Below are 22,565 nucleotides of genomic sequence, written 5' to 3' on the forward strand. Positions count from 1 at the left end.
TGAAGGAGACTGGACATTCTAGGACCTAGTCCTGAATCCACTAGTGAAAACTCATTATATTCTATAAGCTCCACTTATCCTCCCATTAAATGGAAATAAATGTTAGTTCTTCCTCCCAGCTGCTCACTTTGCTTGGTGGACACAAAATACAGCCCAATACATGCCCTTGTTATCCATGCAATTACTTGGCCACCAAGACTATTGTCACAAGCTCTTTGCAAGTGACAAAGTCCATCTATGGTTTTGAATTTTTTTGCAGGTGAAACCTCCCTGGGCTCTATATCAAAATGTTATCATGGCTATGCATGTTATAACTCTTAAAGTCCTGCAGTTTAATTACTAACAAAGTGACCTGTGCCAGTTAGCTATCTTCAACTGCTTTAGCTTCTCTACGGAAAGATACACTAATGTATGGTATCTGATAGTGTATTGATCTCTTTGAATGTTTAATACCATTTAAAGGTGTCCTATGTAAATGTAATATTCCAAATTGTATCATTCATTAATGAATAATATTTGAATGACAAGGGCATTATTAATATTACTAGAGTCCCAGTGCATGAATTAGTGCACAGTCGGGTCCCTCCTGGCTGATCGGGGCCATCTCGCCCAGTCCCAATTGGGGCCGGCTGTTGGGAGGGACCGCGGGAGGTTGGCTGTGGGAGCGTACTGACCACCAGGGGGCAGCTCCTGCATTGAGCATCTTCCCCCTGGTGGTCAGTGCGCATCATAGCTACTGGCTGGTCGTCCCATCGTAACAGTTGCTTAGGCTTTTATATATATAGATTGACAATATTATTGCTACAGAGCCAACAAAGACATGCTAAAACTATTCCAGAAAGAAGAAAACACAAATGAATAAAACTAGAACTCAGGAAGCAGATAATTAAGAGATTCAAAGCAGATTTCTTTTTAAATCAAGGATGCTATGATGAAGTTATATGCTAAATCATTTAGAAATCTTAAATTTATGTTCTAAGAAAAACATAAATTTACTAAAACTTACTCATGAAGCCTCAGTGAGCAAGGAAAGAGTTAAAAGCATTATCAATTACTTTCCCTCTAAATAAATTTAGAGCCAGATGATTTTTATCAATAAATTATTTCAGATTTTAAGTGATAGCTAATTCAATGCTGTATAAATTATTCACTCCCAAATACAGGAAGAGATGGAAAGCCCTCTGATAGGTGTAATGAGACTGGCATGATCCTAATATCACAATTTGACAAAGGCAGCATATAAACAAAAAGAAAACTATATATTAGTGTTCCAGTGGACCTGTGGCAATGCCTGGAGGCATTTTTAGTTGTCACAACTTGGTGAGGGAGGAGTTCCTACTGACATCTAGTGGGTATAGGTCAGGGATGCTGTAAATGTTCTATAGAGAACAAGACAACCATTCACAAGAAAGAATTACCAGACCAAAATGTCAGTTGTTCCAAGGGTAAGAAACACTATTATAGATGGACCACTTATGATCATAGATGAGAGGGTACTAATGGAAAAAACACACAACAAAAAATCTAATTCAATATGTGTAGTAAAAGAATAATTCATCAACATCAGGGCTTACCTCATTTTTAATGTTAGAAAATCAATAAATGCATCATATCAAATAAGAAAAACCATATAACTTTGAAACATTAGAGGCATTCTCATTAAAATCAAAATGTTTTCCTTTAGCAACATTAATAATTTACATTGTTATGGAAGTTCAGTCATCAAAGTTATTACTTATATAAAACAGAAATAAGATAAGATACACAACTGTTAGAAAAGAAGGGGGGAAACCTTTATTATCTGCAAACCATTTGTCTACTAGAAAATCCAAGGTAATTTTTGGGTAAATTTTAATTTTATAAGAACAAAGTTGTTTATAGATATCAAATGAAATTTCATGATGCTAATAATGACCAATCACAAATGTTAGTAGAAAAAACAATTTTTATAATTTTAACAAACAAAAATGTATTTGAAGTAACCCTAACAAGAAGCCTGTGTGACTCATATCAAGAAAATTACAGCCCTAACTGGTTTGGCTCAATGGATAGAGTGTCAGCCTGCAGACTGAAGGGTCCCAGGTTCAATTCCAGTCAAGGGCACAAAAAAAAAAAAAAAGAAAGAAAGAAAATTACAAAACTTTACTGGATAAATCAGTAGACACAGAAAATAAACCGTGTTTCTGTCCGGCCTCCCGGATTATTTTGTAAATCTCATATAATATTCATCAAAGACTCACCACAGTTTTTTAGGGTAGAACTTTAAACAATGCTTAACCTCATAAAACATACATACATAAATTATTTTTTTAATTAATTTCAGAGAGGAAGGGAGAGGGAGAGAGACAGAGAAACATCAATGATGAGAGAGAATCATTGATTGGCTGCCTCCTGCACGTCCCACATTGGGGATTGAGCCCACAACCCAGGCACGTGCCCCAACCAGGAATCGAACCGTGACCTTCTGGTCCATAGGTTGATGCTCAGCCATTGAGTCACACCGACCAGGTCATACATAAGAGACAATTTTATTTTGCTTGTTAAGTAATGAGAGGTGATGTTATCAATATGATGGTATCAGTTCAAAGGAGATAGGCAGATAGACACTGACATTAATTTACAAATAGGTGAAAAATGGATCAATATCAGTTGCCTTCCTCTGAACACACCAATTTGCATTCTATGGACTAATATTATTTGTATTATTGTTCTACAGTTTAGAGTTGTAAAATAGCTCAAAGACAATGGGAAATAACACAGAAGGCTAGACTTAGTAATCTTTTTCTTCATTTGTTTGTCCATTTCAAAAGCTTTCACTATTTTTTGAAAATAAATACAAAATAAAATATTTGCACTGTCTCAAATTGCAAAGAATTTTTAAATGTGAAAGCCTATCTTTGGGCTTAATGATACTAAAAAATTAAAATCAACCTAAAAGACCATCAAATAAGTAGATAGTTAAATAAACTACAATACAATCAATCATGTTTTAAAACACAATGCATTCCTTTAAATTTATCTTTTTAAAGAATATTTAATGACACGGGAAATGCTAACAATAAAGTGTTAAGCAAAAAAAGCAGGCTAAAAACTGTCCAGTGAATGTTGGTCTTAATTTTAAGAAAAAAATAATAAAAATGAAAAGATACTGGCGGGGGGAAGGGGTGGGGGGAAATATGCCAAGACACTAGGTATTTCCAAGTAGTAAAATTATGAAATATTTTTATTCTTTTTATTTTTACAATTTCCTTTTTTCTCACCTTTTTATTGCATCTCCCCCTCCCTTGAGACTTTATTTATTTGAAGATCCTTTTATTTGCCGAATAGATATTAATTCATATGGCAGCTAGCCAAATGGGAGGCCTGGGGCCAGTCACCACCTATGTCCATTCTTTCACCGGGCCTGTGACTGCCCAGGAGTGGAAGGAACCCCTCCTTTTCTGATGAGGGTGGGGTAAATCCTTACAATCCTGCTTTTTAATCAGATTCCAGTTGTCTACCATAGGCCCAGGTTTTGTTGTTACTGTGTACTTGGTCCAGGACTGGTGAAGGAGACTGGTAGTGCTTCCAGATCTGTGTAGAGATTGTGTTTTCTTCCTCTGCAGAACCTAAAGGAGCCGGAGCTGGTGGCGGCGGTGGCTTTGGTGGAGGCGGCGGATTTGGCGGAGGAGGTGGCGGCGGAGGTGGCGGCAGTGGCAGCGGTGGCGGAAGCTTTGGAGGGGGTGGACCACCCGGTTTGGGGGGACTGTTCCAGGCTGGAATGCCCAAGCTGAGATCCACAGCCAACAGGGACAATGGTAAAGCGTTTCCTTCTCTCTCGGTCACTGAAGACCAGGGTTTGGTGGTTAGGAGGCTTGGCATCCCCGCTAAGGCACCGCGCCCTTTAAAACATTCTGGATTGCTTGAAATGTTAACTTACAAGAGACTCTGTGGAGCATCTTTTTTAAATTAAATCGGTATCAGACGTGTCCTTGGGGTAACTTGTACTTTTTTCTAAAGGGTGAGCTAGAGTGGGAAGAAAAGAAAGGAACAAATGGAACTTGCCACCCTGGAAACTGCCCAGTGACCTGGCAAATTCCGCTTTCTTTGTGAGGCAGCCTGACCCAGCTGTCTAGTATAGTAAATACTTGAGAGCCACATTTCTCACACGCTATGGAGCATGTCATACGGAACATAATTACATATCTCACTAAGTCTGAAAAGGTGTTTTGCTGACAGACATTCGGCGTTTCAGGGCCAGTGATTCTAAGTCTTCCCTGCAGGGAGCCAGGGAAATGAGTCCTTCAGGGTTGTGTGTGGACCCGCTGGCAGAGGGGGAGCTGAACCTGGCTGAGCCCAAGTGAAAACCTCACAGAGCACGAGGCGCTCTCCTGACCATAGCAGGAGCTCAAGAAATTATATCATAAACTTTCTTTTTTCATGTTTACTGTTAGAAGAATTTTATCTCTAATTTTGTGACCTTTTAAAACGTCCACTGGGGAAAGTATGAAATTCCCACATTGGTCTGAAGATAAAGTCACTGAATCCTCAGTGACTATTTTAGCACTGGATGGCAAACTCTAGAAAGAGACTCAATAATATGAGAGAGTCTATCTTGCCAGACCTGCATTGAAACTGAAATTTAAAACCGACCAGAAGGATTTTAGGTAGCTGATAAATGCATACATTTAGTACTTTTTTTAAAAGGTGAAGAAATTAAGGCAAGAGACAACTGGAAGTAAAATAATAAAATGAAGGTGGAATTTAAGTTGGTCCATAAAAGGGTATACCAGAAGTATATATGTTCATAGTATACTATCCACGTAATGGATCCTATCCATGTAATGTAGGAGCTGCAGCTTTAATCTGAACTTGGAAGATATAACTTATTACAAGTTGGCGACATAAAAATATACCACACAGTCAAGGACACTACATCTTCTTTTAGTACTAAAGTTGAAACAAAATTCTAGAGTTCACATTACTCCGCTGTATAAATCCCTCCCAATGCCTGTCATTGTGCTTGGACAAAATCTGAACTCTTTTTGGCCTACGAGGCTCTTTCCGACCAGGCTCCTGATGGCACTCAGACTCCATTTCCTAGGGTTCTCTTTCCTACATGCTCACTGTGTGCCAGGCACACGGGCCTTGGTTTTCAGTTTTTCATTTGAAGTTCATTCCCCTCTCGGGGTCTTTGTACCTGCTAGTCCACTGCCTACTGTGCTAGCTGCAGCTTTCCATGGCTGGACTCAGCTCAAATGTCACATCCTGAGAAGAGCTACCCAGCCATCCCAGCATCCTCAGGCACTCCATCTCATCGGCCTGTTTTAGTTTCTTTTTAGTACGTGTAATTTTCTGTGTTTGCTGGTCTGTTGTCTATCTCCCCCCAAAAAGAATGTAAACTATAAAAGAGAGGATCTTTTCTATTTTGCTTACTCCTCTGTCTCTAGCATCTAGAATAGTGGCTGACATACAGCAGGTGCTCAGTAAATATTTAGTGCATCACTTGGCTGTACTGGTAGTTTTCAGGCTAACCAATTTTTTATTCTGGGGTGGTGGTTTGAATTTTTCTATAACCTTGGTTCCCCCTTTAGTTCTTCTCTTTGTTGAACTAGTTTAATATTAATTGTGTAATAGGGTTTTCCTGTCCTGCCAATATTGAAGTGGAATTGACCCAGTAGGAAAAAAGTTGTATAGTTGGTTTACTTCTTTGCAGATTAAGACCATTCACCGGTATTAACTTTTTCAATTCAACTTTGACAGTTTTTTTTTTCTTAGTTCCTTCTTATTTCTATCATAACTTTCCCATTCTATTTTTCTACCTTCTCTTGGGAGTTTCTCTTCAAAGAGACTAGGTAACCCTTCTCCTATGAAGATTTATACTGAGATAACTAATTTCTTCACCTTAAATGGCTAAGTTATTTTTTTAAGCCTACGAAGTACCAGGGCAAGGAGGCAGGGATGGTGACGGGGAGAAAAGAAAACCATGCGCAGAAGTCCCATGCGCCACACTGTCCTGTTCTCGTCCTCTGTGAGGAAGAGGGTGTCTCCAGAGGCCTTCGCAGCTGCCTCCTGGTTCCTGCCCACACGTAAGGCAGGAGGTCTCCCCAAAGGCCTGCGGGGAGCGGCGGCTGCAGAGCCTCAGGCCGAAGGTAATGGGAGAGCTGTGCTCGGTTCCTCTTCCTCCAGGAAGGGCCGCACCAAACCTGACTTAAATAGCAGTTACCTGTATCTTGTAGCATCTGGGAAAGGATGTCCAGCTGCTGGGAATCTACTCTAGTTCCTGGTTTCTTTTAAGGCTCCTCATCTTCTAACTGAATTTGCCCCCCTCCTTCTTCAGATTCCGGAGGAAGCCGACCCCCGATTTTGCCACCAGGAGCAAGAGCCACGTCTGCCAAGCCGTTCTCACCGCCCAGCGGCCCGGGGCGGTTCCCGGTGCCGGCTCCGGGCCACAGGAGCGGGCCCCCGGAGCCCCAGAGGAACCGCATGCCTCCGCCGCGGCCCGACGTGGGCTCCAAGCCCGAGAGCGCGGCCCCTCCGGTGCCCAACACGCCCAGACCCATCCAGTCCAGTCTGCACAACCGCGGGGCGCCCCGGCAGCCCGGCCCCGGGCCCACGCCGCCGCCTTTCCCTGGAAACCGAGGCGCTGCTTTTGGAGGAGGCTCCGTCCGCCAGACCCCCTCGGCCTTCTCCAATCGGCCGCCCTTGCCCCCGACCCCGAGCCGGGCCTTGGAGGACAAGCCCCCTCCGCCGCCGCCGCCGATGGGCAACCGGCCCTCCCTCCACCGGGAAGCGGGCCCGCCGCCGCCCCCGCAGAACAGCAAGCCCCCGGTGCCGTCCACGCCGCGGCCGTCCGCCCTGGCGCAGGCGCCCCCGCCGCCGCCCTGCAGGCCCGGCCCGGCCCACCCGCCTCCGGCGTCCGGCGGCGGCGACGAGATCCCGAGGCTCCCGCAGCGGAACCTGTCCCTCAGCTCGTCCGCACCTCCCCTGCCTTCGCCTGGGCGCTCGGGGCCTCTGCCTCCCCCGCCCAGTGAGCGGCCCCCGCCCCCCGTGAGGGACCCGCCGGGCCGATCAGGTATGGCGAGGCGTGGGGTGGGTGGTCTCCCCGAAACCCAGCCTGCACACGTCACTCCTGATAGGGGCTGAACGGAGTCCGGCTGAAAGCCCGCGGAACCCTTGGGCTGCTGTCATCTTACCTCTGTGATTGCACCTTGGCCGCGTGCAAACCCGAGGGGAGCGGGGCTGATAGCTGTTTCTGTCCGTGTTTTAGAGATGAGGAGACTGAGGAGGCAAGAAAGTGAGAGGATCACAAACTAGTTAATACCGAAGAGGCTAGAACTCTTTTCTTTTTTTAATATATTTTTATTGATTTCAGAGAGGAAGGAGAGGGAGAGAGCGATAGAAACATCAATGATGAGAGAGAATCACTGATCGGCTGCCTCCTGCACGCCCCCCCACTGGGGACCCAGCTTGCAACCTGGGCATGTGCCCTTGACTGGGAATCCAACTGGTGACCTCGGTTCCTGGGTCGATGCTCAACCGCTGAGCTACACCTGTCTGGGCAATGCTAGAACTCTTTCATCTCACCACTCTGCAACCCGGCCTCCCTGAAGTGGTTTCAGATGTCCTAATTTGGGAGATAAATTCCCGTCTCCTGCAGCAGGGCCCGTTATTCCAACAAGAAGGGCAATTATTTAAGAGGGAACGAACTTCTGCACTTCTCTCTTTATCTGTCAAGCTTTCCGGCCGCTTCCCTGCATAGTAAAGACAAATGTTAGAGCCCGTTTGGCTGTTGGCTCACATCTCCGGCACACAGAGCCCTTGGAGAATCAGATAAAGGCATAGGCCTGCACTTGACAGAAATGCTCATGAGCATAAACTCGAGCTACGCACGGTAGTTCATGGGCTGGAAGACCTGCTGAAGCACATCTGTGGCCCCTGCCTAGGGCTGAGAACCTGAATCTGAGGGAGTAGCTTTCAGAGTATGAAATGAAGTGTGAGGATTACCAGCATCATACTCCCTCTGCTAATTATAATCGGTGCTTTTTTGTTTTGCATCAGTTATTGATGGAATCAGGGGAACTATCTACTTTTAAAATTTAACCTTATACAGGCAAGATGTTTGGAAATGGGGCATTTTTTTTCCCTCTCTGCAAAGTTAACGGACCTTTGACCCTGTGACCTCGGGAACCTAATAAACACCATTTTTTAAACCAGTGGCCCCAAACTTGACCATATACTGCAATCACCTGGGGAGCTTTAAAAAGCACGATGCCTGGGCCCCTTCCCCGGGGCTTCTGGTTTTGGTGGTCTGGGTTGCAGACGGGGCATCAGGATACTGGGATTGCAATGTCCCAGTGACTAATGTGCAGGAAAGTTCGAAAACCACTCCTTCAAACCGCCCTGCCACGGAGAGTCCACTCCAAACATACAAATTTACTAATCCGTTCAATCCAGTCCCTAGACATTGTGGCATCTCATTAAGTAGTCTGCAGTGAATTAACAAGAACAGGTAGTCAGATGAATGAAACACAGTGTCTTCTTTTTATCCAAAAGCTATGGATTTCCCCCCAAAGTGGTTGAGAAGCTGATTGCATGACTCTACCAAATAGATGAATCAACAGATTAAATCTCCCCCAAAATAGGGTAGTCACATATAACATTTATTGTTCCTTTCAATTACATAAGTCAGATCTGTTTATTATAGAAAATTAAAATCATCTATAATCCTACCACCACCACCATCTAAAAATAACCATAACAGTTTTTAAAAATTATTTCAGTCTTTTAAAATATATATATATATATATATGTTTATAAAATTAGTATCATACTACGTATATTGTTTGGTATTAATTTGCTTTTTATTTAACAATATTTCATTAACATTTCCTAATATGATACAATCTGACTTTTAATGACTGCATAATATTAAATCCTACAAAATACCTTGATTATTTAATCCCTCACTTGGTCATATAGGCCATCTCCAGATTTTTGCTGTTGCAGATAATGCAGGAATATATTCTTGTAACCAAATATTTGTGCACATCTCTATGTATTTCCTTGGAATGAATTTCTAGAAATGGAATGTCTAGGTCAATGGGTGTGCACAGTAAACTATGGATTTCATAGGTACTGCCAAATTGGCCTCTAGAAAATTCCTACCAATTTACATCCCCACAAGGAACATATGGGAGATCATCGAGGGCCACCTGGATTTTGAGAGGTGGCTTAGCTTCATTGTTAGGAGAATAGGCTTTCAAATTTGACAGATTTGTAGTCAAATCCTGGTTCTTCTCATTAGCCTCCTGACTTGGTCTTTTTAACTTTCAACACCTCATCTGCTGTCTCTGCCTTTCAGGGCTGTTATAAAAATCAAACGAGATTAAGTGTATATCGTGGTTATTTCCCAACATAAATGACCACTTTTGTTATTATGCTGCCAATGGGAAATAGAAATGTTTCCTATTATGCTTGCCCAGGGTGAGAGACCGACCAGGGCAGGGCATGCCTCCTGCCTTCATCAAGTGTCTGAGCCAAGACTTCAGGCAGGGATGTCTGCGATGGACGAGTCGTTCCTTTGTAGGTCCTCTGATTGGATTCTGAATATGCAGTTAATAAGAGATACTTACATTTATAGCACTAAGATGTGTGTTACATAAAACGTCAGCATCGGACAAGTGGAGCACACTGCTGAAGATCAGGAGTCACTAAGGTCATTTTGGTTTACAGGAAATACTTAAGTTCTTCTTTTTGTTTATTTTACTCACGACCCAAACAGCCTCTGCACTTGGAGGATGGAAGAGGCAAGATAGGTTCCTTTTTATTATCAAAAAGAATTTACTGTGTTATTTTCCTAGGAACTTAAAGTTTTCTATTTCTACCATACCACTGCATTTTTAAAAAGTGGTTTCAAATACTTATGTAGTGCTTTTTATTTGTTTTTTGACTAAGTATTCCTGGCAACAGTGCTGTGGGAAAGGTAACTATTTGGTGCTCTTTGTAAATAGGAAATCAAGCTCCGTAGGCAAGCAGCCTGCTCAGGGTCAGGGTCCTGCACCAGCATTTCTAGCCATGCACACTGATGAGCTGTTTGTCACTCCCTGCATTAATCGCCCCGTGAAAGAGGAAGAACCAAGAAGGAACTTCTATTCTCAGGATGACTAACATTGGGTTTCCTGACCCACTTCTGTCTGGAAGAGATTGTGTGCCCGTGGAATTAACAATAATACTGTGCATTTAAAGAACTTAACCCATCTGAAGATCTAAAATAACTTCATAGCTATCTTATTCTTCATTTAAAATCCTCTTTTAATACAGCATTTATTTAATAAGTATATTGCAGTAATTAGTTCAAGGGCTACTTAAAATATTAAAATGTGTTTTAAGTATGTATACGATTGCCTGTATAAACAGATTATCACCTGTTGTCAACTGTATCATCTCCAATCTCAATACTCACAGCCAAAACAGCCACTTAGCTGTCAATATGCACTCATTCCACATCTGTGTATACATATGTGCATTTCTGAGTTTATATGTGCCTACTCCTTGCTTGGCTAAATCTCCTAAGAAGTGTCCACCATTTCTCCATGTTCTCTAGTAAAGGGCCTGTATCCATCAGGCACACAATAACTGCACCTTGGTGATGGAGAATGTAAGGTATGGCCCTAAATGTTGGTTTTTCTTTTACTCCAGGCCCTCTCCCACCTCCTCCTCCAATAAACAGAAATGGCAGCACATCTCGGGCCCTGCCGGCCACCCCGCAGTTGCCGTCCAGAGGAGTAGACAGTCCCAGGAGTGGGCCTCGGCCCCCCCCTCCTCCAGACAGGCCTGGTGCTGGGGTGCCTCCCCCACCTCCACCATCAACATCAATTAGAAACGGCTTCCAAGACTCTTCATGTGAAGGTGAGGTGTGGTCCCAGCTTCTTGGAATCCTACAAGCTGTAGAGCAGCGGCTGAATGGGAGATTTGTATTTGGGTGTGTGTTTGCATTAACATTTCTTGTTTGCATGACCCTCATTGTCATCACGCTGCACTGCTCTATCTAACCCAGCGATTTTCAACCTTTTTCATCCCATGACACACATAAACTAATTACTAAAATTCTGGGGCACAGCAAAAAACGTATTTTTTGCCAATCTGACAAGAAAAATAGGTTTAATTGTGATTAAACCTATGGCTATTTAAACCTATTAAACTCGATGGCTATTATTGTGTTGGCTGTTGTCATTTTTTAATTTGACAATCTAAGGGAAAAGAGGTCAGTGCCCCTGACTAAATAGTCAGGTATTGCATGTTTTAAAAATTCTTGTGGCACAGCAATTGAAAATCATTATTCTAACCATTTTAGGGCCCACCATGATTTCAAACCAAAAATAGTGATCCACCTCCACTTTCCGAAAAGTCAGGTCATTTTTGCTCTTCCTTGTTTGAGTCATATTTGTTAACTTTCCAGCGATATCAGAATTCTGAAAAGAATCATTTGTAAATTAGCTTCTTATTACCTCCCTTTCTAAACAGTTTGCTGTAGGGAAGAGGCCCAATGACCTGAGGTATTAAGCAGCTTCCCTCGTCCTCTGTTATCAGAGGGTCCCAGGCATTCCTCCCACTGGTGGGAGGAATAGTTAAGAGAGGTGTCCCAAGCCTTGGCCCCCAGCTCCTGAGCATTGCTCTACTTAAAATCCCTTGGATCTCGCTTTGGTTTGATTGGCAGACCCATATATTTTATTCATGTGCGATGTCAGTGACATTTCTAGTACTTCCAGCTTTTCTCTAAACTTCTGGACGTAAGACTAGAATCAATCTCTTCAGTTCTATTTCATCCTGTGCTTTACATGACATGTTTTCAGGGCAGATTGCCTGTTCTGAAGGCACTGTTTGTTTCTCTCCCTCAGATGAGTGGGAAAGCAGATTCAACTTCCATCCGATTTCTGACTTGCCACCTCCAGAGCCATATGTGCCAACAACCAAAAGTTATCCCAGTAAATTGGCAAGAAGTGAAAGCCGGAGTGAGTATTTCTGCAAGGGCTTTTGGTGACTTCCTACTCTAATTGATAAAACTCTGGTTTATATACAATTGCGGGGTGCATAGAAAATCCAGGCCTATTGCCTGGAGTGGGAGACTTCAGAGAAGTCACTTCCGGGTTTGATGCCATCTAAATTCTGGTAAACTCCCCTTCTGCACATGATGGGAAAATGGAGATAATCCAGAATGCATATGAGAAACAACTATTTTAATGTGTCATCACAAGCCCAAAACACTGTTGGGTTGCTAGTAGATCAAATTGTATTATTTTGCTTGTTTAGACAATTGCCCCCATTTTGATCTTCCTAAGATGGCACAAATAGAACCATCTTCTTTCTATTCCTATTAGTTTTGATACAAGCAAAATGTCTTAATTATAACAAAAACTTACTGAAATGGCCTTGATCTTTTTAAATATATTATAGCTTTATAGATTACATGAAAAATTTAAGTGTACCCATAATCTCTACACATATTTTCATTTACCAGGTTCTCATCTAATTTTTATCCATCTAATAATTCTGATTAATTTATATGGTTGTAGTTAGAGAGTGAAGTTTTTGGTAGTGGGGTTTATATAACATTGTTTAGTAGACACTTCCCTATTTTATCACATGGTTTTTATGATACAAGTTTCCATCAAGTCCGCAAATAATAATTTAGTTTACCATTATTGGATACTTAGGTTGCTTCTGTTTTGTTTGTGTTTTTTTGCTAATATATGTAATACTACCATAAGAAGTGACTCACTTTTCCACTATTGGGGGGAAATGTGAACAAGAAGAGGAAACAAAAAACTAAAATTTTACAACAACTGTATAGAACTGAAAAAGAATTAGCGTAAAATATATATATCACTGATGAAACTCAGACCTGTGACAGGCTTAGCTTCAGAACCAAACTCCCAAAGCAGAAATGTGTGGAGAAAAAGCATCTGAACATGTCAGATAACCGTCACCATGTCCCTAAAATGTTCTCTCTCTCTCTCTCTCTCTCTCTCTCTCTCTCTCTCTCTCTCTCTCTCACTCACACACACACACACACACACACACACACCCCTTGCCCTCACTCCCTGGCTGAGCTCCTTACACATACTCAGAGCCTGCTGACTCTTAGCACAGAGTTCTTAATATTTAGTTGATTCCCAGCCTTAGAGCAGATTAGTATCAACTGAAGTTAATGTTGGTTAGAAGCAAAATCACTGACTTCAGGGAGAAGTGATAGGTGGCAAAGGAGGAGACAGGGACACAGAATTGTGCTATATATTAGAGCACAGGACAACACTAGATGTCTCTGTTGGGTTATCAAAGATAGGTCAAATTGTGCTTTGCGCCTGTGCTAAAGAATTCAAAGAATTAGGAAATATTTTAGGAAAATTTTCATGAACAAATAGAAGTAAACAGAATATTGCTGCTTAAAAGGAGAAGTTTAATTCCTGGGGAGAATCATTTATGTGGAATAGTGCATTCCTAGACAATGCCTAATAAAAGAGGTATAGGTACAATAAAAATTATCATGCAAGAGTTGGTGGTTGAAATTTGGGGTGAAAAATGATTCTTCACATGGGACAAATTTCTTTGAGCTCTGCGTGTTTATATATGCATGTTTGTAGTGTGTGTGTGCAGTGTGTGCTTATGTTGTAAGAGGGGCTTCTATCTGGTAAGAATACAGCCTGCTTTTCTTCCCTCTTGGGCACTAATAAATGAATTCATTTTAAGGAGTTGTTCACATAGACTCTAAATATGTTAATACACACACACACACACACAGGTGGGCAAAAGCAGGTTACTATGGTAAAAGACATGTAGGTTATGGTTACTATAATTACTAAAGCAATTTAGTAAATCAAAAGAATGTCTCAGTGGCACAATGCACTTACTTTGCCTACGTGTGTGTGTGTGTGTGTGTGTGTTTTAACTTACCTTTATGTTGAAAGTATTACAGATTACATATATTGTCAGTTACAGAACCATCTTCCCCAGCCCCTCTAGATTTTTTATTTAATAGCTGATCACATTCCCTTCCCCATCCTCCTGTCTTTAAGACTTTATGAAATTTGAAGACGGGAACTATGTCCTGCTCACTGTTGTATCTTCCTGGAGTGACACAGAGCCTGAAACATGGTAGACACTTAAAAATATTTCTTAAATTGGTGGATTAATTTCCACTGCTCCCCCAAACCTCTTTTTGTAGATATACTTTAAATTTCTAGCATTGTGCATTTTAATATTTTTATACTGATAAAGAATCATCTCTCTAAAAAACACATAAAGTACTATCAAATGGTTTTATTCTGCTCCTGCTACCTTGGCCTCCAGGCCCACAGTCTGGGAGGGCACCCAGACGGCCCTGAGCAGTGCCACCTAGTCCAAGCTCTGCACAAGGCCAGCCCTTGTTTTGCTAACCCTGTGGTATATAGCAGTTGACAGTCAAGGCCCCATGACAGATGGCTGGTGTGAAACCAGATGTCTTTCCTCAGATGCCTGCCCAAGAAAAGACTTGGTTGGGATAGTAAGAGGAACAAGCAAGACAATGGGATGCCACTGCTTTCCTCTGACTCCTGTCCTTGCTCAGAGACTTGGTTCTATCGCCGAAATCCCTAACAGGGCTACTAGGATCATTGTTGAGATGCCTGCTGAGGAATCTGCTGGTGCCAGCTCACCTGAGTCTCAGAGCAGTGGCCTCAGCAGGCACATTCAATTGCCATGTGCCCCTGGTAGACATGCTTAAGCATCTGAGCATCTGGCCCTATGCCTAACAACAGTAAGATCCTCAGACAAATGTGTGTGGGACAAATGAACTTCAAATATTGTAAATGGCTTAAACCTGGATAGCTTACAAATATGCATAGAATGCAGTGTGTCAATAATTACATGTGTAAAGAGTAATGACTTTGAAAGATGTTCAAAATGACTATAGATGACCTAATTTTTAAAAGACAAAAAGGAACTGTTCATATATAGAAAATATATAAATAATGTTATCTCTGGGTGGTGCAAACATGGGTGAATCTTTTGCTTTGTTTTTACTGATCTATTTTTTCTAAACCTGTAATAAATGCATACTACATTTGGGATAAGAAGCAATTTTTTAAATTTTCTTAACTTTATGCAAGTACTCGGTAGCCAGTGGTGGGTCATCCTTAGTAATGTTTATTCAGATCCTTACTTGCTTCTTCCCATCCCCTCTCACTTCTCATCCACCTGTGCCAGTTATTTCCATCCCTGGTTAGGGTGTATGGTTGTGAATACCTTTGCACACATCCTTGAATTTCTACAGTGAGAACATAAGCTTTCTAACCAAAATTTATATTTTGTCTATTTTTTCATCAAGGTGGATCCAACCGAAGAGAAAGGGGTGCCCCACCCCTTCCCCCCATCCCAAGGTGATCCTAGCCTGCTCTTCTCCACCCGAGCCCAAGAGCTACTTCTGTTGTTGCTATCAAGAGTTGCACACCCTCCTCCCCTTGTCTTCCTTGTCCCTTTCATACTGGGAGTAGGGAAGAAGGGAGGGTGATGTGGGAATATGTGTGTGGGGGGTGGGAATGCAATGAATGCACCTAGATTTTTATATTGTGTATATCCTCAAAGCTATTGCTTGCTTTAGCTACAGCCCACCAGTGCTGACTGCTTGGGTTCAACTAGCTTTTATGGCAAGTAGGCAGAGATGAACTGTGTCCCAGCTTTCAACCAACCAGATTCAAACATTCACTGCATGTTTGCTACAGATAATGTTAAAGTCCCTGAGAGCTGCTTGCTTCCATGCCATTTTTGCGTGCTTGGCCTCCTGTCTGTTTCCATGAACCACAGACCACCTACACAAGTTGCTGAGCAAGGGTGCACATGACATTTTTGTGGTTATAGATTATAATCTTTGGCAGCCTGAGGCAGGCTCTAGGACAGACTGTCCAATAGAAATACAGTGTGAGCCACATATACAATTTAAATATTTCTAGTAGCCACAATAAAAAAAGGAAAATAAAAAGGTGAAATTAATTTTAATATATTTTTATCCAAAAATATCATTTTTACCTGCAATTAAAATAACAATTATTAATGAGATATTTTACATTATTTTTTTTTTGTACTAATGCTTCAAAATCTGGTTTTGTGTTTTACACTTAAAGCGCATCCCTACCTGGACTAGTCACAGTTCAAGGACTCAGTGACTACATATGGCAGTGGCTGCCATATTGGACAATGCAGGTCTAGAAGACAGAGGCTAGCACAAATACCTCCTGTTTAAAAAAAAAAAAAAATGCACAATAACGTTTAGCAATTCAAGAGGTCACTAAAAATAAAGTTAGGACCCAACACCTTGCCTGGCAGACAGCTTGACCTTAGATTGTGCTCCCTTATTTTCCCTTCTTCCCTTAGTATCTGTGTACAAGTGTTGCTTCACAGTCCCAAGGTCAGAAATTACTCTAATAGGGTTTACAGTTACGTGGAATAAAGCCATTGCAAGGAAACTGAAAGCCTGTTGGGGCTTCTGGGCTCAGAACCAGCTGGCTGGAGAGTATCTGTCAGCTGGACTTCTGCCTTGCCCATTGGAAGAGGCCGCCCAGCTTGCTCCTCAGGCGGGGAGGTTTGTAGGCTCAGTAGTGGGAGTGGGGAGGGGGTAGTCAGGGAAAGGTAGCAAATCAGAAACTCAGAAGAAGGGATCAGATTTGGCTTGATGAGCAAACTCTAAAAATCTAAATCTGATGCTTATGGGGTTGAGAGAAAGAGATTGCTACTGGAAATCAGAGGGAATTTGCTTTGAAACTATCCAAATGCAGCTATGCAAATACAGCTCCCGAAGGGACCTTAGGGAAGAGCCAGCCTTGCCTTTTTTTGTATGATTTTGTTTACAGACTTTACTGGGATTTTTAATCTAGCTACAGAGTTGGGGGAAAAATGTCCATTTAGTTATTTTATAACAGTTGATTATGTTTGAAATTACCATTACCTGTTTTTCAAAAGCACATGGTCACAAATGTATATGTATATCTACCTAAAGTTTGTATCATGGTTTCAGTGTATTGTTCATCTGTGACTGAGAGATGCTAACAAGAAATCAATCCAAAGAAAATTTTGAAAGAAGCATTCCTATTTATAGAAGAAATAACTGTTTCATTTATATAAAAGCAAAAGAACTTAGAGTTCTATTAAATGGGATGTCTAAATAATTATGATGTTGCCCATTTGAATATACTGTATTTTTATAACTTTTCTTGCCAAAGTCCTGGGCTTAGTACATTAGAGAACTTGGGTCCCTCCCTCCTCTACTTTTAATTTGTCTTTCAGGCACTTGGGGTCCTTTACCCAAAGAATCAAGAAATAAAAAGGTATAACAAGCTTGGCAAAGTATTTCCTCCCCCCAAAAATGGTATTGCTCATATTTTGGTAATATAGCAGCATCGTTTTATTTGGGATTCTTTGATCAGGTATCATTCTTGAATCTATAGTTGATTAAAACTCCTATGAGAAAGCCTAATGACCCACTTCAGAAAAGAGGCCTTGCTAGCAAATATGGCAGAGGAAAGTGTGACCCAAAGAAAGGGGGTCTGGATTTTGTACAGGGAAGTACGAATAGCCAATTTCCTTGTATATCTCAACTTTGCAGGTACCATCCTAAAGTCTGAAACAGGGTCACAACTCAAAGTTACTATTCACCCAGGAGGGAGATGTTTTAGAATGTTTTTTAAGTGAATGTTTCATGAATACACTTACATTCTTGCTTTGAAAGTTAGCAACCTAATTGCATCCAAAACTCTGAATAAGTTCTATGCTAAAACTTTCAACTATGGTAAATCACAAAAATGAATAATTTTCTTCCCTGAAATCAGAGCTTACATGTGTTTTTCCATAAAATTTCCAGGTAATGTATTCAAGATGCAATATAGTATTTTAACATTCACACATCATTTTATATTGAAATGTATTACAGTATTAAAATTCAGTGTTCGGTATTTATTTCACTATGCATTTTATTTAGTAAAAGCCTAGAAAGTGTTTAATCCAATGGTGCCTTACTTTGTGATTGGAAAGAAATCAACTTTTTATGTCTAAGTAGCGGGTTATTTGCATATTTGTAACAAACGGTTAGGCCTTTATATTTTAACTTGTAATACCAATTGTGTTATCTTAGTAAGATATGGGATGGGATAATTGTTAAAGTGCCCCAAATTTTTGGTATGAAATTAATTTTCCCCTGTTTATAGTCAGGGACTGTAAAGAAAGAAAAAAAACATTTTTCATACCACTGCACTATGTAAACAAACACATTTTGGTATCTAAGTCATGGGGATAGTTTAAATGGGACAGAGTCTATCCAAGACATCTGTGTCTTTGTAAGTTAACCACCAAATAAATAAAAGCAGAATGATATGAGTGTCAACTGGTGGTTTTTATTTAAGTATTGTCTATGTAAATGTAAACAAAAAAGCAAGTGTCTGTTTTCTGTTTTATACTCTGGTAAAGAAAGACATTCTCAAAAAAAAAAAAGAAAAAGAAGAAGAAGAAAAGTTCTCTATAAGTAAGTAAATATTCATCGCATCCACTTTCTAATACCTTGTTTTTCCTGAGAACCTGTCTCTTCATCAAAATCTTTTGTCTTTATTTGAGGCAGATGCTTCTACTCTGTGGTAAAGATGGATGGTAGAAGCAATGGAAGATGAAATTACAAAGATTAGCACTGACACTGATAAATATAGGAAAGGCCAATGGGAATTTAGGAGGCCTTCCCTCAGAAGACAGGACCAGATTTGGGTGGATGGGCAAAACTCTAAAATTCTAAATCTGATGCTTATGGGGTTGAGAGAAAGAGATTGCTACTGGAAATCAGAGGGAATTTGTTTTGAAACTATCCAAATGCAGCTATGCAAATACAGCTCCTGAAAGAACCTTAGGGAATAGCCAGTCTTGCCTTTTTTTGTGTGATTTTAAATTAACAGCTGTGTATGTAGGTGTGCCTGTGTACGTATCTCAGTATACTATAATAGTTAAGAGATTAGGAAGACCTGGCTCCATCTCCTACTTAACTTCTCTAAGCCTCAGTTTCCTTATGTAGAAAGTGAGCTATCTTACAGCATTAATAAGTGCACTAAATGATAACGCACTCACCCTGACTTCTCTAAGTGCTCAATAAATGGTAGCCACTATTAGTATGAACTGAAAACAAATATTTATATAATGATCTCAAACTAACTAGAACCAAATTGACTAGAAGGGGATTTACTAGTGTACTTTTAAAGGAAAGCAGTAAGAGCAGAAAAATCATCCCTATCAGAAATGCCAACAACCTCTAGATGAAAGTCACCTCAGGTGCTGTCAGCCCCTTACACTTCACAGGCTGGGAAACGAAAATTCATGTTACTTCAGTTCTCAAAGGAATTAATAGATTCAATTGGAAATCATAGAAATTGAGACTTGGAAAGAGCCTTATATAAGGACAGGCTTGGAATTTATGACCCACAGTGGAACACTTTAAAGTGGAAAGGATGCTAATAATCATTGCCTTGGCACCACAGATATAAGCCAGGGCTGCCCTGGCAAATGGCGCCATGTGGTCACCCCGTTCAGAGGTCATCTAGTCCAACTCTGTGGCCTTACAGTTGGGTAAATTAAGGTCCCAAATCACATACTAATAGGCAAGCAGTATGGCCCTTCATCATAACACACTCAGTTCTTTATAATCCTTCCTATCACTTGCTAAAGTCTGTTTCACGTGTCTTTCACATTTACTGGAAAGGACAAATGATAAGTTACAGAGTCAGAATGAGTCGTGGGCACATGAACCTGGATCCGAATCCCAGCTCTGCCACTTGCTCCCTGAAAGGCCACGGAAAGGTATTTAAGCCCCCTGACCTCTAGCCCCCTCAACTGCAAAATGGTTACAAAGCTTAAATGAATGTACAAAATATCTGGCACATGTCAGGCACTCAGTGAAAGTTCCATTCCATTTCCTAATCCTTCTGCCATCGATCCTAGGCCATATTCAGTTAAAAATTTTCATTGCATTCAAAGGAGTCTGATAAAATGTAATTACAGAATTCTTAGGGAAACAAGTCTGGATATTATTAGACAATGAGCTGAAATTTGGCTTAAATCTTTACTAGGACGATGCCTGCCAGAACACCTGGAATATCCATCATGGACTTCACAAAAATGTGTTTTAGTTATGAGGAACTCCCACTTTTTTCCTGTTTGCTGTCTTTCTTAGCAAGTTAGTAAGTTAAAGGTCACCTGTAAGAATGCAATCTATTTCCGATAGGTCCCTGAAACAAACAGCAGCAGATAATTGGGAAAACCTTAATTCTATGGAGCTATTGTATTCCGAGATTCATTTTTACATTTATTCATTCAAATCATCAATAAGCACTGACTTCGATTTAAGCAAAGATACACATTCTACAACAGGAAAGTACTAGTCCTGGAACCAAGGGTGTATATTTAAATTCTAGATCCAATGAGAACTTTAGCCAGTAGGCACAACCCCACCCTATCGCTGATTCTGGAATGTTCCTAACAACTGACACAAGGCTCTTGGGTTGGCTGTGTGCATGAAAGGGAATTATCTTGGTCTTAACGCTTGGAACAAAGGCATGGATAGGTCCCAAATGAGGCCACCATGACATAAATGGGAAAACATTACACACAGTACGAAAACACAATTTTATACCATTGACACTCTATCTAATTTACTTATTTAGAAGACAACACTTCCATATTGTCCTTATTCTTCATCTAGCCGCCACCAATTATTGATTACCTACAATATGACAAACTGTGCTAAGATCTTTGCAAATATCAATGCCTGTGTTACTGTTGATCTTTGTGACTTTACACATGGAGAAATCAAAGCCTGAGTGGATTAGAAATCCTCAAGCCACTTGCCTTGACTAGATCCAGAATTCAAACTCAAGGTTGAGCAAATAAATTTGAATGGTGAGTCGTAATATCATTGTCAACTTTTCATATCCAGCTTAAAAACATATTGACGCTTTATAAAAGCAAGGACATTTTAGTAAGGCAAAACAAGGAAAAGTCCTAATCTTAGGATGAAACACAGTATGCTCCATTGAACACATACAGCTTCACAGAAAACTCACTGTGCATTGTCCTTATTTTCCTCATTGAGCTACGGACTGGCTCTAGTCCTGCACCTGCGTTTACCACCCAGGACACATTGCCTCTTGTAAGTGATTGAACGTCTTTCAGTTCTTTGGTTCTTCATAGCTTGAGGGGTGGTCGTAATTTCTACCTTGAGGTTTTTAAAGCAATGTTATATACCTGCACTTCTCAGCTCATCTAATCAGATACATGCTACCTTTTAAGTGATCTCGAGGGAGCCAGCAAAATTCAGACATCATTCCTAGAAGTGGTATTACTGGGTCAAATGGCAGTTCCATTTTTAAATTTTTGAGGAAACGCCATACTGTTTTCCACAGTGGCTGCACCAGTCTGCATTCCCACCAGCAGTGAAGAAGGGTTCCTTTTACTCCGCATCGTCTCCAGCACTTGTCATTTGTTGATGACAGCCATTCTGACAGGTGTGAGGTGGTACCTCATTGTTGTTTTAATTTGCATCTCTCGGATGATTAATGACTTTGAGCATGTTTTCATGTGTCTCTTGGCTTTCTGAATGTCCTCTTTCGAAAAGTGTCTATTTGGGTCCTTTGCCCAAAATAGAAACACCAATCAGAAAGGATATATGCACCCCTATGTTCATAGCAGCACAATTTACAATAGCTTAGATTTGGAAACAGCATAAATGCCCATCAGCAGATGAGTGGAATAGAAAACTGTGGTACATCTACACAATGGAATACTGCTATAAAAAAAAAAAAAGGAATTCTTACCATTTGCAGCAGCATGGATGGAACTGAGAGCATTATGCTAAGTAAAATAAGCCAGGCAGTGAAAGAAAAATACCACATGGTCTCACTCATTTATGGATAATAAAGAACATTATAACCTGATGAACAAAAAGATAGATACAGAGGCAGAGAAGCATTGAACAGGCTGTCAAATTACAGCGGGAAGGCTGGGGAGTGTTGGGGGGTGGGGGTAAGAGATCAATCGAAGGACTTATATGCATGCATATAAGCATAACCACTGGACACAAGACACTGCAGGGGGGGGGGGGGGGCGGTAAGGGCATGTGCCGGGAGTAGGGGAGGCCGGGGGAAGGTCAATGGGGAAAAAGGGAGACATATGTACTACTATTTGTAATACTTTAAACAAGAAAATAAAATTTAAAAAAAATTCAGACATCATTTCATTAAACACTTGCAGACTTCTGAAAGGCCCCATCTCAGAATCAAACTGCAATGGGAATAGTTAATTTGTTCCTCTGTGTATCTCCCTTCATTATCTATGGATTACTTCTTCCATTCATATTATAAGTTTTTAGTATTTAATTTATTGATTACTCTTCTTGAAGTTGGAGAAGTGATGTGGCTCTTTTAAATTCCAAATAATAGGATTTGCTTTTCCATAACAGCCAGAAATAAAGTTTGTGTTCTTTGCCTCAGACAACCTAGCACTCATTCACAGGAGAAATTTGGGTTAGA

At 40.9% G+C, this 22,565-nt stretch overlaps 1 protein-coding gene and 1 long non-coding RNA gene across 6 annotated transcripts in view; one reads left to right on the forward strand and one right to left on the reverse strand.

Moving 5' to 3' along the window:
- The window catches only part of WIPF1 (WAS/WASL interacting protein family member 1), a 112,517-nt gene extending 94,129 nt beyond the window's left edge, over window positions 1–18,388 (forward strand). For all 3 annotated transcript variants that reach the window (XM_036318762.1, XM_036318763.1, XM_036318761.1), the window contains 5 exons: window positions 3,606–3,797; window positions 6,320–7,054; window positions 10,681–10,890; window positions 11,880–11,993; window positions 15,344–18,388. In XM_036318762.1, the coding sequence (XP_036174655.1) occupies window positions 3,606–3,797; window positions 6,320–7,054; window positions 10,681–10,890; window positions 11,880–11,993; window positions 15,344–15,399 (1,307 nt within the window). In that variant the 3' untranslated portion in view covers window positions 15,400–18,388. The remainder of the gene's footprint in view (window positions 1–3,605; window positions 3,798–6,319; window positions 7,055–10,680; window positions 10,891–11,879; window positions 11,994–15,343) is intronic.
- The window catches only part of LOC118661143, a 120,623-nt gene that overhangs the window by 39,604 nt on the left and 58,454 nt on the right, over window positions 1–22,565 (reverse strand). For all 3 annotated transcript variants that reach the window (XR_004969159.1, XR_004969158.1, XR_004969157.1), the window contains exon 3: window positions 7,176–7,260. This is a non-coding gene — a long non-coding RNA (uncharacterized LOC118661143). The remainder of the gene's footprint in view (window positions 1–7,175; window positions 7,261–22,565) is intronic.

This window comes from Myotis myotis, unplaced genomic scaffold, assembly GCF_014108235.1.
Source record: "Myotis myotis isolate mMyoMyo1 unplaced genomic scaffold, mMyoMyo1.p scaffold_m19_p_8, whole genome shotgun sequence".
NCBI classification, from domain to species: Eukaryota; Metazoa; Chordata; class Mammalia; order Chiroptera; family Vespertilionidae; genus Myotis; species Myotis myotis.